Raw genomic sequence first — 16,715 nt, 5'->3', positions numbered from 1 at the left:
AAACAACATACTGTTGGTTTCCAGCATGGTTTATTTATCATTCCCTAATCATAGTGAACAGTTTCATAAAACTGTTCCATTTTTTTGTTGCTGTAAATGATTGAAATATGATTATTCTGCAAATGAGATTACACAACTCGGTATGTTGGTTACCGATTTTTAAAAGTACTACAATGATCAAGTTAAAAATCTGGTAACCATGTCATAAAAATTTTACGTCCAGAAAAAGCAAAATAAAATAAATATAATACTTACAATAAATTTAATTAAGTCTGGTTGTCTCCATGAAGTGTCTATTGGCAAAGATGATTTTGCTTGATTTTCTTGTAGATATTCATCAAGGACTGCTTCCGAAGGAAAATATGGGTCTGCTACTGCCTTTTTTCGTAACAATAGTTCGGATACAAATATTCTGAAAATAGATACCTTATTATGTCTCTGGTAAAAGTAATTAGTGACAAGAAAGTAAAACACCTGACAAGCAACACAGTAATACCTGAACTGAAAGCAATGTGTGATATATCCTTTAGTGGTAATGTTACGTGATACAGTCCTTACTTATACCCATTGAAAAGAAATCATCAGTGCTTGCAGCAAAAGCATTCTTAACAAGAGACATTTCTGCTGAGGATTTTTTTTAATTCTTAGCTGTTTAGATGGCTCTGCATATCTTTGCATTCCTATGCAATAACATGCAGAAAGCAGACGGCAATACATTCACACAGTACTGACAGTATTGGGCAGGTTTATGGAAGATATACAAGACAACACCTCTCAAGGTTTCTCTTGGTACTCAGCTGCAGTCTACAAGAAGTCTAAGGGTGTTACATGGATTGGTATACAATCTTTCAAGAACATGAAAATAATAAGAAATACTGAACAGTGGAAAGGCCAGATTCAAATATCAATGATATCATGAAAAGGATAGGTTGCTATTCACAATAAGGATGACACGCTGAGTTGTAGACCAGCATGCCAAAAGACTGTTACATGTAAGCTTTTGGCCAAAGCTCTCTTAAATAATAATAATAATAATAATAATAATAATAATAATACTCACAAGCATGCACATCTTGCACACATTAATGCTACCTCCAGCTGCAGTGCCAGAATGCAACCAAAAATCGAATGGGAACATCACAGATTTGGGTGGGAAGGGGGATGGGATAGCAGGGTACAAGCAGGGGAAGAGAAATCAGCACTGCCTGACAGAGTATACAAGGACTAGATGTGGATGTACAGGGCTGCCAGGTGCAGCATAAGGAGGCTGTGGGGGTGGGAGAGGGGGAAACAGGGAGAGGAAAGGGAAAGACTCGTGAGTGTGCCAGCAAACAGCAGTGCCCAGTGAGGGTGCGGGGAGGCAAATTGTGAAGAGGTGACAGGGTAGAGAGGGCAGGGCATGGGCACATTAGATTGAGGCCGGGGTGATTTCAGGAGCAAAGAATGTGTTGTATGAATAATTCCCATCTGTACAGTTCAGCAAAGCTTGTGGTGGAAGGGAGGATCCAGATGGCCTGGGTTGTGAAATAGCAACTGAAATCAAGCATGTTATGTTCAGCTGCATGTTGTGCCATGGGGTTGACGACTTTGTTCTTGACAACAGTTTGGTGGTAGCCATCCATCCTGGTGGTTGGTAGCCACATCAATATAAAAAACTGAGCAATGATTGCAGCAGAGTTGATACGACATGGCTGCTTTCACAGGTGGGCTGGCCTCTAATAGGGTAGGATAAGCCTGTGACAGGACTGGAATAGGAAGTGCTCGTGGGTGGATTGGGCAGGTCTTGCACTTGGATCTTACAGAGGGATATGATTGGTGTTTCAATTGGGAGTGGCACAGGGATGAACCAGCATGTTGTGGAGGTTGGATGGGTGGTGAAACACCACTTTAGGAGGGGCAGGAAAGACCTTGGGTACAATATTCCTAATTTCAGGACACGATTATAGATAATCAAAGTCCTGATGCAGAATGTGGTTCAATTTTTCCAGTCTCGGGTGGCAGTGGGTCACAAAGGGGGGCACTCCTTTGCACCTTGTTCTTGAGGTTGGTGGGAGGATTGGGGGTGTGTGGGGATATGGCATGGGAAATCTGTTTGCAGACTAGGTCAGGGGGTAGTGCCTGTCTGTGAAGTCCTTTGAGAGATCTTCAGCATACTTTGCGAAGGAGATACTTCCAATAGATACAACATCCTCAGGCTGTATCAATAGATACAACATCCTCCGGCTGTATGGGAGGAATTGTTTGGTATGGGAGAGATTTTTTGGTGTGGGAAGGATGACAGCTATTGAAATGCAGGTACTGTTGGTGGCTGGAGAGTTTAATTTGGAAGGAGATGTTGATGGAGCCACTAGAGGGGAGGCAGTTAAAGTCAAGGAAGCTGGCACACTGAGTTGATGAGGACCAAGTGAAGTGAATGGGGAAAAAAGGTGTTTAGGTTGTGAAGGGATGAGGATAGGGTGTCCTGGCCTTAAGTCCAGATCATGAAGCTATCATCACTGAGTCTGAATCAGACCAGGGGTTTGAGGGGCTAGAAAGGTTTCCTCTACTGGTTCATAAACAAGTTGGCATAGGAAGGTGGTATGCGGGTGCCCACTGCTGGACCACAGATTTGTTTGTATATCTTCCCTTCAAAAGAAGAAGTAGTTGTGTGTTAGGATACAGTTAGTAAGGTATATGAGGATTGAGGTTGTGATTCTGAAGGATACTGGGAGAGGTAGTATTCAATAGCACCAAGAACATGAGTGTAATGGTCGTTCATGTACAGGGAAGTGGCAACAGTGACGAGTAGGGAGGCAGGTGGTACAGCGGTGGGGATAGTGGAGAGTCAGTGACTGAAGTGGTTGATATTTTTGATGTGGGAGGCTAGATTTCGGGCAGCAGCTTGGAGGTGTTGGTCAAAGAGGCCAAATTCTTTGAATGGAAGCACAATAACCACCTAAAATGGGGCAGCCAGGACTGTTGGGTTTGTGAATTTTGGGGAGCATGCAGGTGGCAGCTGTGCACGGTGCCATAGGAATGAGGAAGGAAATGGATTCAGAGGAGAGCTTCTGAGAAGGGGCTGAGCAGGGATTATAGGTTATGTTAAACTTCTGGATGGGATCACTCTGGCAGAGTTTATAGGAAGAGGAGTCAAACAACTGGTGTATGCTTTCTGCGAGGTAGTTACTGCAATTCATAATGATAGTGGTGGAACCTTTGTCTCCAGGTAGGATGATTATGTCAGAATCTGCAACTCAATGTGTAATGTTCATGGCGATTTTATCAATCTACCCTTTTTATAATATTGTTGATATAACAAGTGCTGAATAATTTATAACAACTGTCAATTTACAACCACGTCTGACTGTTTTAAAGAACTGTCACAAGTAACATGAGAGTATTTTTCTGGTATCTTACTTGACACAACCATTGCTCCAGAAAAAAATTGAAGAAACAAGAATTTGAAGCATTAAACATTTCATTCCTTACAACACCTTTTTACCTGTCGGTAAGTGGAAGACGGTCAGGATCCTGAACACAGCCAATACTTGGAGCTCCAGGACATTTAGGGCAACCTGACTTTTCATGTCTTTGTTGCCGTCCGCTATGTCCACATCGGGCACATTCAGCACCGCTTGTTACAGCCTCATGTGCTGCATCAAATCGTGCCAAGCAAGGATCTGCTCGCCAACCTTGTATCCTGATGTTTTCAAAAGAAAATGATTATACTTTATAAAATCAAAGCTTCTCATATTACACACAAATTGAGGTTAAACATTTTGTAAATGTCAGCTCATACATAAAGGATGTTGAAGGCCCATAGTTACTTTAGCAGGTTATGCAAGAAAATAAATGGCTGTAACAAAATAGCAGATTGACATGGGAAAAGAGAAGGATGCAAGTTTTGAATAACTAAAAGTGTGGACCTGTTGAAATTTAATATTGTAGTGGACTAGTAAGCAGTGTTTCAAACAAAAGATGAAAATCTGAGAGAGAGAGAGAGAGAGAGAGAGAGAGAGAGAGAGAGAGTTCTAAGCCCTTCTTTTGTATCTAAAGTAATGTGACTCCATGTAAGTTATCACCACTTAAAATTTGTGATGTTTCTGCATCTACATACTTGTGTTTATATCACACAAATAAGGTTATCTATGAGGCTTGTGTATTTTGCAAATTTTTATTAGGAAGCAAAATAATGAGGGGACAAGGAAAGTTTCAAAACACAACATGAATTTCCTCACTTCCTATAGTTAAAATGCAAGTGAAATGAAAATTGGACAGAGAAACCAAAACAAGACTTCAGAAAAATAAATGATGTTTTAACGGAAATAAGAACAGTGATACAGAGCAGGTCTCCTAAGCCCAACTGTAGGCAGAAATGCAATGTATGAAGGAAGAAATGTTACCACAATCACCACCACCAGCAACAAAACATGCTGCCTTTTGCTAGAAAGTATTAGACGGAAGTTTACGGGCAGTTTTTAACAGAAAATATTTGTGACGCAGAACTAGGTCCAGAGAATAATCAGTTATTCTATTGCTTAAAGCATCATTACAAACTAACTCTAAAAAACTATGAGAAATGTAAATCTGAGGGGAAAAAAACCCACCTAGTTCAACGACATGATAATACTGTATGATTACACAACACTGAATAGTGCTGTGACAAGAATTACTAAGATTATTAATCAAATATATGCTGCCTCTAAAAATGATGCTTCTGTACCTAGAAATCAAACCTGTATCAGGGACCTGATCCAAGAAATTAACAACTGCTTGTCTTCCAATTCCACGAATACCTCCAGGTGTGTAATCACATCCACACAGCAAAGCCAAAGCTATTAACTTCTCCCGTCCAAGTCGTAGTTTCTGCTTAGCTTCATTCAAATTATAAACATCTACACTGAAACCTGCACTGCCATCAGTTCCTGAAGGGCTGATTGTAAAGTTACGATATACTATTTGAGCTCCATACAGAAAGCAGTCCCCATCTTGTGAAACACAACCATCCACAAGCTGAAAAAGAGAGAAAAAATATGCTGGGGGATTCTTACAAGTACTATACATTAAAAATGTTGTACTGCATGTTACAAAAATACACAGATGGACATTTGGTTTTTACAGTAATATCTGATTTATAAATAAAGAATGACATCTCTTCTAATAAAACATCAGATGATAGAAACATATGCCAGTTTAACTTCAAGTTTTAGAAAAATGGCAGGCATTCACGAAGATATAAGAAACAGGGTGGCAAGTCTTATCAGTACATAATTATGTATTTACAGTAACAAGCAACAGCCTAGTATAAACCCTGAAAAGGGGACCATAAAATGGAGCTAACTGAATTTGGTACGATGTTGATGGAAGTGCTGCCCTGAAATTATGACTGACAAGAAAACAGGGCCAATTAACATCTTCCTGGAATATTGAACAATACTAAATAATAAATAAAAATACACAGAAATCCACATACAATATTACAATAAAAAATTTCAAGAGATACAGAGAACACTGTGAATCAAAAACTTTAAAGAAATCGAGTGACTTCGATGGGGACTAAACCCAACTATGTTAGAAACTGCACAAAAAGGATACACATTTCATGAATTGTAAATGTAGTTGAACTCACTTTACATCTACACCACTACAGTGTGTGCAGTGGGAAGTATATTTTTGGTTAGGGCATGTACTGTATTCCCACCATTCCTATTCCATTTGTGAATGGTTTGGAAGAAGAAAGACAATCGGTACTCTGTACTGCTTTGTTGTTGTTGTTGTTGTTGTTGAAGGAGAAGTTCGCTTACATTTCGTGGCATCAAACACACTGAAGTCGTTTCTTCAGTTTCCCGAGGGTACCACGAAAAACTACAGAGCTGATAGTTTCACTATGGGGAAGGATGTTGTTGATGTTGTGGTCTTCAGTCCAGAGACTGGTTTGATGCAGCTCTCCATGTTACTCTATCCAGTGCAAGCTTCTTCATCTCCCAATACCTACTGCAACCTACATCATTCTGAATCTGTTTAGTGTATTCATCTCTTGGTCTCCCTCTACGATTTTTACCCTCCACGCTGCCTTCCAATACCAAATTAGTGATCCCTTGATGCGTCAGAACATGTCCTACCAATCGATCCCTTCTTCTAGTCAAGTTGTGCCACAAACTTCTCTTCTCCCCAATCCTATTCAACATCTCCTCATTAGTTATGTGATCTACCCATCTAATCTTCAGCATTCTTCTGTAGCACCACATTTCGAAAGCTTCTATTCTCTTCTTGTCTAAACTATTTATCGTCCATGTTTCACTTCCATACATGGCTACACTTCATACAAATACTTTCAGAAATGACTTCCTGACGCTTAAATCTATAATCGACGTTAACAAATTTCTCTTCTTCAGAAACGCTTTCCTTCCCATTGCCAGTCTACATTTTATATCCTCTCTTCTTTGACCATCATGTTATTTTGCTCCCCAAATAGCTAAACTCCTTTACTACTTTAAGTGTCTCATTTCCTAATCTAATTCCCTCAGCATCACCCGATTTAATTTGACTACATTCCATTATCCTCGTTTTGCTTTATGTCCACACAAATTTCTCTAGTTATCTTTCTGAGATACATAAGCTAGACCACAAAATGTGGTTTTTGACTAATTTTACAATGTGAATATTTTAAATTTATGGAGAGAGTTCTATGTTTTCCCCATAGCATCTCTCACTGGCATTTCGCTGGTGGTTTTTTGGACACCCTTCACACTGACTAAACAAATCTTTGACAGAATGTACAGCACTTCTTTGAATCTTCTCTGCACGTCCCATGAAGCCTACTTGATGAAGATCCCAGACCAACTAGCTATTGTCAAGAACTGATCGAACGAGGTTCTTTTTCTGTAGATAAGTGATTGTTCTGCTTTAAATGACTCTGGACATATGATGCTAAATACTTAACAGTTGTGATTAATTTCTGCAATGATAATCAATTATACTGTCAAACAATATTCATTATTTTTGCATATTTATGTTCTATTAGATTATGTTGAGAGCAAACTAGCAGCAAGAGCTGATCCTCATGTCTTTCTGTACACCACAATAATGTGGCCTCCCACTGTATGAGCACGTAACCTGAAAACAATCTCAGTGAACTAATAAAATTGCCTGGCAACTATTTTATTGCTGTCAAGAACAGTAATTGTCCTGTCTCACTTTCTTGACTGTCTCTCATGACCTCAATGTCAACGGGAAGAGGTACAAGTCAATTAATAAGTCACATAATCAGTTTACCTTATACCATATTTAAATTGTGCACTCATATTTAGTCTGCAGATAGCGGGTGAGCTGCACGATTGTACACCAAAAGAATTAAAAACTAAACTCTGCCCGAACAGGCCATGAAAGCTCAATGGTAATGACTGGCCACTGTGTTGTCCTCAGTGCACAGGTGTCACTGGATGCAGATATGGAGGGGCCTGTGGTCAGCACACCGCGCTCCCATCCATATATCAGTTTGCAAGACCAGATCCGCTACTTCTTAATCAAGTAGCTCCTCAGTTTGCCTCATGAGAGCTGAGTGCAACCCACTTGCCAACAGCACTCGGTAGACCAGATGGTCACTCATACAAGAGCTAACCCAGGAGAACAGATTGCAGGTTTTGTGGGTCAAAGAACTGCCCACTGAGACATTGCATTGCAAAATGCATCCAATGTATGGTAACAACTGTTTATGATGGAAAGCTGTGTTCAACTGGATCCAGGAGTTTAACAAGGGAAGGCAAAGCATCAGAGGTCAGAAGTATCCTGGTCATCCTGAAGTGGTGGCCACAAACCACAATGCAGTATGTGGCATAGATCATTCGTAACGACTGGAATGTGATGATGGATGACTTGGCACATGTTATGCATGAGCAATTGCAGTTCCATAAAATTTGTGCACAGTGTGAGGAATACAAAAAATGAGTCTGCTTTGTAGCACCTTGCTCAGTACTCAGAGGAAGGAGAGTACTTCATGGCACGAAATGTTACAAGGGTCAAGTCTTGGGTTTGCCAGTTTCAACCGGATACATTACGATCTTCCATGGGATGGAAATATCCAACCTCCCAAACATAAAAGTCCAAGACCATTCCATCATCCCACAAGGTTATGCTCACTGTGTTTTGGGATATGTCAGGGATAATACTGACGAAATTCCAGCCTCACAGTGAGACCGTGAATGCTGCAGCATACCGCCCATCCTGGAGGATCTCTGACAGGCCAGGAGACCTAGTCTCCTGACAAAGGGAGTGCTTCCTCGGATGACAATGCCAGCCCCCACACAATGAGAAACTCAGGAGCTGTTACAAACATTTCATTGGAACACTTTAAACATCTGACCCACAGTCCCCAGAGCCTTTCAACTTTTCATGACCCTAAAATCTCATTAGAGAGGCCAATGTTTTGAAAATGATACCATATCCAAAATGGTTATGTATTGGTTGTGTTAGCAATCAACAGACTCATTTGCTGTTGGCTATCAAGTACTTGTAATGATATGGGATAAGTGTCTGAACATAGAGGATGCATATGTAGAAGACAATTTCTCTCAGTCTTCATTTTCTAATATTCTGTTTTGGTGGTATTATGATCAACAGCTATCTAGTCAGACTGATTTTATGTGATACCAAAACGACTTCAAGCTTTCTGATAACTCAGCAGGTAATATCTTGCTTTCAGTCAACAGTTTACTTCTACATGGCTGTCTTTACACTTCTTTGGACTTTATTCATCATTTGTTTGTCAAAAAGTACTCATTCTTGGTTGAGTCTGCTACACAGCACTATCAGCTTCTTTGATAACTTTATAATATTGTTATTGAAAATATCCAGGCCCATGCTAGTGCTTGCAGGTGGCTATGGGGTGTGGGGTGTTGGGCAGCAGAACTTCTCACTAATGGAGCAAGCAGCAGAGGCCCAGGACCAACTGACTCAGACGGCCCAGCTGAGGACTGCGGGGGACCGCAACACCCAGGCTGCAGGCTTCACTGGTATGATAAGGCTGAGGAGAGGCTTGGGCAGAGAGAGTAGTTTCATCTCCACCTGTTTCCACACTGTGGTCCACTCCCCAACCTGCTGGGAAGCACGGGTGTAGGTTGTAAGGGGCACAGATGGTGCAGTGGAATGGCATGGCTGTTGGTGGTTCTGGTGTCTGGGCCAAGGGTCAGAGGCAATATTGGGGAGAGCTGACTGTGACTAAGGTCATGGCTGGACCTGACCGCAGTGACATGTCAGAAGATCATACTCAGGCAGGATGTCACACAGCTGACAACCCCCCCCCCCCCCCACTATCCATTTATTCCCCACCCCCCTCTATCTCCCCTTTATCCACCACCCTGTTATCACCCCGACTTTCTAGATATTAAGTAATATGTATACCAAGTTTGGTTGAAATCAATCGGGGGGGGGGGGGGGGGGGGAATGGAGGGGTTAGGAGAAGATTTTGAACATATGCTTATGTGACATATATTGCACACATATATATTTGATTGTCTGCTGCTTTGCACCATGCAACTCCAGAGAGGATGTCAATTTTATCTGTGGTATTCAACCATTTGGCTTGATCTTAAGTCTCAGACCACATAAACAAGACTATTGGCTCACTGTGGTGCTATTTCTCATGACCTGATTGACACAATGAACAGCACAAATAAGAGACAAGTTGGACATCATACTTATAAAACTATTCCAGGTCAACTAATTACAGGATGTTCTTGAAAACTTTTACTTCACGTGCCTGCCCATAGTAGTAGTGGGGAATCTTTCTCCCAAGGTATTTTTATACCTATAATTTATGAACCTACAATATCTGGTTGAAACTGCTCCAAGTGCCCGAGTTATACTTCAGTGTCACCCCCTTTTCATTCCCACCTTTATGTCATTTAGATTGTTCTTAACCCCATAATGCTTCTTTTCAGACAGTATGTAGCCAGAACGAATTAGTATGTAATCAATAATTAGTTTGTAATCAATAAACCAGAGTCTTCACAGAATTGAGTTCCATGTATCAATCAGCTTCAAACTTATTACTTTACAACTGAGTTAATGTGTTTAATATTTAAATTTAAGCACATAAACAAGAAAAGCTTTGGAAAAGTTTTCGAATTATGTTTGAAGTTTGTTGGAAGTTGCCAAGTAACCTAACACTCAAATACTGGATGAAGACAGGCTGGGTATTTGCATGTGGTGTGTTACATTTCTTTTTCACCCCCCCCCCCCCCCTCCCTTGCAGGAGGTAGGAGGTTGTTACACCCACACAGTATTTCTTTGCAGACAACAAGTGGTCTATGCAGAACATTTGGTTGAAATTGATTCAGTAGTTTAAGATAAGATACTGAATGTACATGCATAACTTTTTTATAAGATACTTTTATTAAAAATAATTCCTGCTTACCCCAATTTCATTGAGGTGGGCACACATAGCTTCAGCTTCTCCTTTACTTCGAATGCAAGTCAGTCCCATAATTGTAAGAAGTTCCTCACACTGTAACAGACAAACTATGTACCACACATACAACTCACTATCAAAATTGATAAGTATATTTATTAAATGCTATTATGTTTGCAACTTTTTTGTAGTTCTCTGCTCTAGCGCAGAGCCAGGTAAAATATGTTGTGCTGTCTCTTAGTCCATATTACAATTACTGAACATCAGTTCCATGTTTATCAAATAAATGAAAAAAAAAAAAAAAGGGAGTGAACCGTCAACACGTAAGTAAGTAGAGGCAGAGCACTAGGTTGGTTTGTACAAGGGTGTTGTAAGAAATTGCTGTGAACTTCTTGAAGGCATTTGTTTTTAGTGGTTTTTGAAAACAATGAAAAAGAATAATGCATAAATAAAACCTACATGAAGTACATAACTTTTTTAAGAAACGCACAGTATCACATTTCATGCAGTATGTGCCAGAAAAGACATTCTTAAAAATTTTTTGACTACTGCTTGTTTTCTCCACTTATAGCAGAACTAGTAAAATCATCAAGTCATCGTAGACAAGCTGTACATTAGCATAACACCACAATCAAACCAAAACACTGGTAGCATCTAAATATATGAAAAAGAAAATGACATTAAGTTAGCAAAGCACTGCCCAAAATCATCAGCAACAGCTCTGCTACAACAAAATTAACTGTCACCACAAAATGTGTTTTAATCTAGTTCTAACATTTAGATACAGGCAGCAACAAGCAAATGTAAATACTATTTTTTTTATTTTCTTTACAAGAACGATATTATAGCATAAAATGTGCACTAAGATGATTCAATTAACATTAACTGTGACTGTCACTTTATATAAATTATTTTTAATGTTATTACACTGTATAATTATGTAATTTATATTTCTAAATTGGGAAGTAAAATAAAATTACTGGTATTTGGCATATTCCAAACTCTAATCTTCATGATATACTAAAATTGTATTATCTTGTTTATTTTCTAGATTATTTGTTTGTTTAATTTTTTTAATCATGTGAGAGATAGAAATCTTCAGGTTTTCATATTCAAAAGGGCTTTAAGAGAGGGAGACCCTAGCAAAACAGAAAGTTACGATTCCACCCATCCCCTCTGACCCATTACATCATCAAAATGGCAGACAGCCCTATTTCAATCATTTACAATATGGCAACTAGGATGTAACTCATTACACCTGCGAATGAACATAAATAACATGCGAAATATTTGGGATAATGGAAGTGTCCGATTCCACCCGTCTGCTTTGACCCATGTCATCAATATGGCGGAAACGACCATTCACAACAACTCCCATATCGCACCTATGATGTCATTACATACACATCACAACAAACACGAAAATAGATCGAAAAACGATCAAACACATATTCATTGAAAAATACAGTGAAACTAACGGGACTAGTGGGAGAAATTGGGGGTTTTTGGGTGGAGACAAACTAAAAATAAACACACGCCACTAAACAAAATGAGAAAAACAATAAAATAAAACAACCACAACCTTCTGAAAATCAACTGAAAACAATATCCACTGGAATCGATCACTTCCCTTGACCTATATAGGTCAACAGAAACTACCGATACCAAATCATAAAAACCCAAACTAGCACCACCTCCACAATCATAGCTACCTCAAAAAAACATCCACAACAATAAAATTGGAATCGTTCACTTCCCTTGACCTATAGGCCTACAGGTCAACAGCAACTTACAATACCAAACCACCCACAGCTACAACCACACACTGGAATCGAACACTTCCCTTCACCTATACAGGTCAACAGCAACTCACAATACCAAATCAGCAATACCAACAACCAAACAACCCAAAAATAATCCACCAGACAAAAAAGTAAACAACTCACCGCAAAAAAGCTCCGGCACCGCAACCACAACCCCCAACAACAAAACAAATCCTCCATAACAAAATCAAAAAGCACCGACCACCTACCTCCCCAAACCTTACCAACCAAGACCTCCCTCCCTCCCCCCCCCCCCCCCCAACCTAACTAACCCACAACCTTCGGCCTATACATCTTACTGACAGCCCTTAAAAAAACCCTCAGGGACACTCTTCCACCAACAGTTCTCATCTAAATGAGCCTGAAGGTTAGAAGAGCACCTCTTCCCCTCCCAATGACAGACTTAACAGCCCCCCAAAACCCCTCTAGGCCTACAGTATTAGTATAGGCCCCACTCTCATAATTATTAAACTCGACACTGTGGTTAACTACGGGTATCCTCCCAAACTCCGACTCATCAACCTCTACAACAACCCCAGGCCCACCCAACTTACCCCTATATTTAATATATTCCTAACAAACCTCACGACAAAAAGAATACCAATCAAGCACTGTCCTCTCACTAACACCCACCTCATGAGCACAAAAACTGTGAGAGGATTGATAACAAAAATGATAACTCATCAATACAATTTCAAGCATGCCCAACCTAGACTTCTCGAACCAGGAACCTCGCCGTATAGAGCTGCCATAGGTTATCCCTATGACATCTCCACATGTAATCGCCCCTGGTCTGAAACGTCAGACCTTTGGTAAGCTTCATGTCTTCTTCACACACCGAACATCTCACCACTTCTGCCAAGAGACCGAATAGCTGCAAGAACTTTGTAAGTGACAACACATTTGCCACCCATAAGCCCCCATGAACGAATACTGTTTATCTTCTGCGTCATATCCATATGTAACAAAGACATAATAACAATTACCTAAAGAATTCACACATGACGAACTGAAAATGACACTACAATAACTCAGCAATAACAAAAATTAAACCGTCAACTGACTGCAAAATATTCCACTAGACACACAGTCAGCACCACAACAAAACCCATCAACGACTACCACTCAAATGAACCTAATACGACACACAACACGCAACCCATGAACACACCAGATAGTACCACCGACCACAAAACACCACCTACAAACACACCACAAGTGCAAACTAAATCCACAACAGCACACATCACGCAACCCACAAACGCACCACCAGAGAGCACCACCGACTGCATCAACACTATATCTACAACCACACGACACTCACGAACTAAACTTCATGACGTCACACCACAACAACCTTATGTCACGGGTCAAAACCGACGGGGGAATAGGATGCTTCCATCGACCTGAATATTTAACACCAACAAAAGAATGAAACTAAAGAGACAACCACAGGAAGTGAGGGGTTTTGAGTGGAGGTCAGACTAAATATAAAATAAGAACAACACAATCATTTCCAAACAAATATTGATCCAAAACTCAAAATTCAACACAGTCAAAAATACAAACACAAAAACCATTGGAACTGTAAATTTCACTTAACTAATATAGCTGAAATGAAGAGCAGCAAGCCACACAAAACTAAAAAACTCAGAACCAAAAATTTCTCACGCGAAACTGTGAATACCATGAAGCCACCCACAACTCCAAAGTCTGAAGCTCCAAATTTTACCTGACATATATGGTAACTAAAACAAAGCCAGAATTATCAAAAACCAACAAACTCAATCCCACTGTCCATCAGCATTCCCTCCTCTCACACTTAAAAAACAAAACAAAACTACCCACAATCAGCTACCATAAAACTGGTACAAACTTGTCCAGAAACAACCTGACACTCTCAACTCTCAATGCAATATACCTAACAAACAACTTTGACATACTAACATCCAGCATATGAGAATGCCACCAAATACTAAAACACACCATCTACAAACACGATCTGACTACAAAATACAACAGAATCATGATGACGCACACACTTATATCATGGGTCAAAGCAGGCAAGAGGAAAGCACTGAATAAGTAGAAAATATGTGCAATGTGGCCTCAGTTGCCTGAGACTGCAGTCATGTGTGTAAGAGTTGCATTTGCATGTATCCATTTGTAGTCTAATTTTGACAAAGATCTTACTATCCAAAAGCTATATTTATGAGTCTTTTTGTTGTGTCTATCTGTGATTTGGCATCTCTGCTACATGGTGAGTAGCAAGCTTCGTTTTCACAATATTGTTAGAAAATATACTTAACTACACCACCGCTTTGTACCGTGTTCACATTATAGTGTATTTATATTATTACTTATAGAGATTGTGTTCAACTTTTAGTCTAATTTCTTGACTGCCATAATTATAAATCATTTGTATTGCCCACTGCTTGTCCAATTTTTCATGTACAAGCAGTTTACTAAAAATGAATTATTGTACCAAGCTAATAATAAAAACTGTGCAGTAAATAATGAATAAATCCCAATAATCAGGCCCTGATGGTTTGTGCCACTGCCCCCCTCTCTTTTTTTTTTTCTCTCTTCTATTATTTCTGAATGTCATCTACGACATTATTATGATGTGGGCTACTTATGATGGCAGAAGTGTTGCAGATTTGGATACTTGAGAGAAGCTCTGCAACAGATTAACGAATGTAAAATAACACATAAATTACTCGTATTCTACTGCAAGCTCACATGTTTCAGCACACCCTGAAAGTGTGACCGTTTGCCACTCCGTCGCCGTTGACTTTGCTGAGACGCTTCTCCTTTCGTATGACCATGAATATTCGCCACCCTGCGAGCCATTGTATACTTCTTTATAGCTGGAGCTTGGCCCTCAAGTACAAACACAGGCTTGACGCCCATAAGCAACAGGCAGCTTGTACGAAAGAAGAGATTCCTAAAAATAAAAACGTTAACGTAAGCACCGCCACTTAATTTCACAGAAGCGTATATTGCAGAGTGCAAATGAAATGAAGAACTATGACAAATACAGCATGAAACAACTGAGTAATATAATACTTTCGTACCTCAGATACAATCGTTTTTGTGGGCAAAATTCCTGGATGTTTTTCGTGTCGCAGACCCAGCAACTCAAATCAACTGCAACAGTTTTATTTTGTAACTCCCATAAAGTTTTTCTTTCGCGTATGGGATTCAGAAGATGCCACAGTTCCGCAACGCCCATTTTACAAAAAAAAAATATTCAAAACCTCCCAAGAATGGCAGTGGTTATTATTTGTATAATCACATCTGTTACACGATTACTACTGCAAAAAAATAAAAAAGTATTCATTACTTTACTGAGCATGCACAGCACATATTCTCTTTCAAATTATAGACTTCGCACGCAATAATCCGCTACTGACACTTGCAACCGATTTCAAAATAACCTCTCATGTTTGAAAACAACAGTGTAGGCAACATAACACTGTAAAAAGTTTTTGAGTTGCAGCAAGCGTTTGGCTTATAACTACGAAGAATACATATTTTCTGGGTGAATAAACAAATGTTATTCATTTGTTTCGTACCGAAAGAACTAGAGAGATTTTAATTTTAGGGACGCTATGAGTCAGTAAATTTACTTGTGATTTAAATCAAGATACGTCTGAACCTAAAGGATTGCATGTAAGTAATTTCACCAGACTAAATGAATGACTCGAAAATACGACAGGGCCATGGACTGTGAAGTATGTAATTGTAGATGTCAGAACGACTGATTTTGTTCATACTCCGAAGGAAGGTCTACAAAAATTGAATGAGCCACCCCACAAATAGTACCATACCGATACGTCAAACCCATTTACAATGATAAAAATTTTTCTCTTGAAAAAATCTGTGTTGATGAATGCGACAACTCATGATAAAGTAATGATTGTTAGAAGTAAATTAAAACGTTATTACATTGATTAAGGCCGCTTAACACTTGACGGAACAGAACGTCATAACATCCCACAACGTATTTCATATGACGACATACACACAAGCCATCAACGGCACGGAACGTAACTTCACGTCCCCGTCAATGTTTTTGGGCAAGAAAATTTTTGCGTCGACGCTAGTGGTGGGGCTGTGTCATCGTCTGCTAACATCGAAATCTATTTTCGCCGCTTTCACTTTCGTCATTGTACTCCATTTTGTCCTTTTGCATCTTCTCAGACTATATATTATTATTTTGCTTTGTTTTCGTGAAAATTTGCAATTGTTTCATGATAACTTGGATATTTCTTCCATTGCGTGTTCTTATATCAGAGAGTCCAAATGTCAAAAAGCAAAAACTGAATTAGATTTTACAATAATTGAAGAGAGCTGAACATACACTGCATGTAGATAAGAATGTAAATTTATGAAGCAATTCTCATTGAATAACATTTTTTTTAAGTAAAAAAGTCAGGTATATTGAAACAAAGATATAAAGTCGTTCATGACATTATTTACTATGCAGGAAAAGAAACACG

The 16,715-nt window shown here is 39.4% G+C and overlaps 1 protein-coding gene across 1 annotated transcript in view; it reads right to left on the bottom strand.

Annotated features, from left to right (window-relative positions):
• Positions 1-15,659, bottom strand: part of LOC124612617 (flap endonuclease GEN) — a 41,725-nt gene extending 26,066 nt beyond the window's left edge. Inside the window, exons 1-6 of the mRNA XM_047140912.1 lie at positions 15,288-15,659; positions 14,953-15,157; positions 10,394-10,483; positions 4,703-4,992; positions 3,482-3,679; positions 256-412 (exon numbers count right to left, since the gene is read on the bottom strand). Of these exons, the coding sequence (XP_046996868.1) occupies positions 256-412; positions 3,482-3,679; positions 4,703-4,992; positions 10,394-10,483; positions 14,953-15,157; positions 15,288-15,445 (1,098 nt within the window). The 5' untranslated portion in view covers positions 15,446-15,659. The remainder of the gene's footprint in view (positions 1-255; positions 413-3,481; positions 3,680-4,702; positions 4,993-10,393; positions 10,484-14,952; positions 15,158-15,287) is intronic.
• Positions 15,660-16,715: the final 1,056 nt, after the last annotated feature.

This window comes from Schistocerca americana, chromosome 4 (assembly GCF_021461395.2).
Source record: "Schistocerca americana isolate TAMUIC-IGC-003095 chromosome 4, iqSchAmer2.1, whole genome shotgun sequence".
Lineage (NCBI taxonomy): Eukaryota > Metazoa > Arthropoda > Insecta > Orthoptera > Acrididae > Schistocerca > Schistocerca americana.
This window is presented reverse-complemented; position numbering and strand designations above follow the sequence as displayed.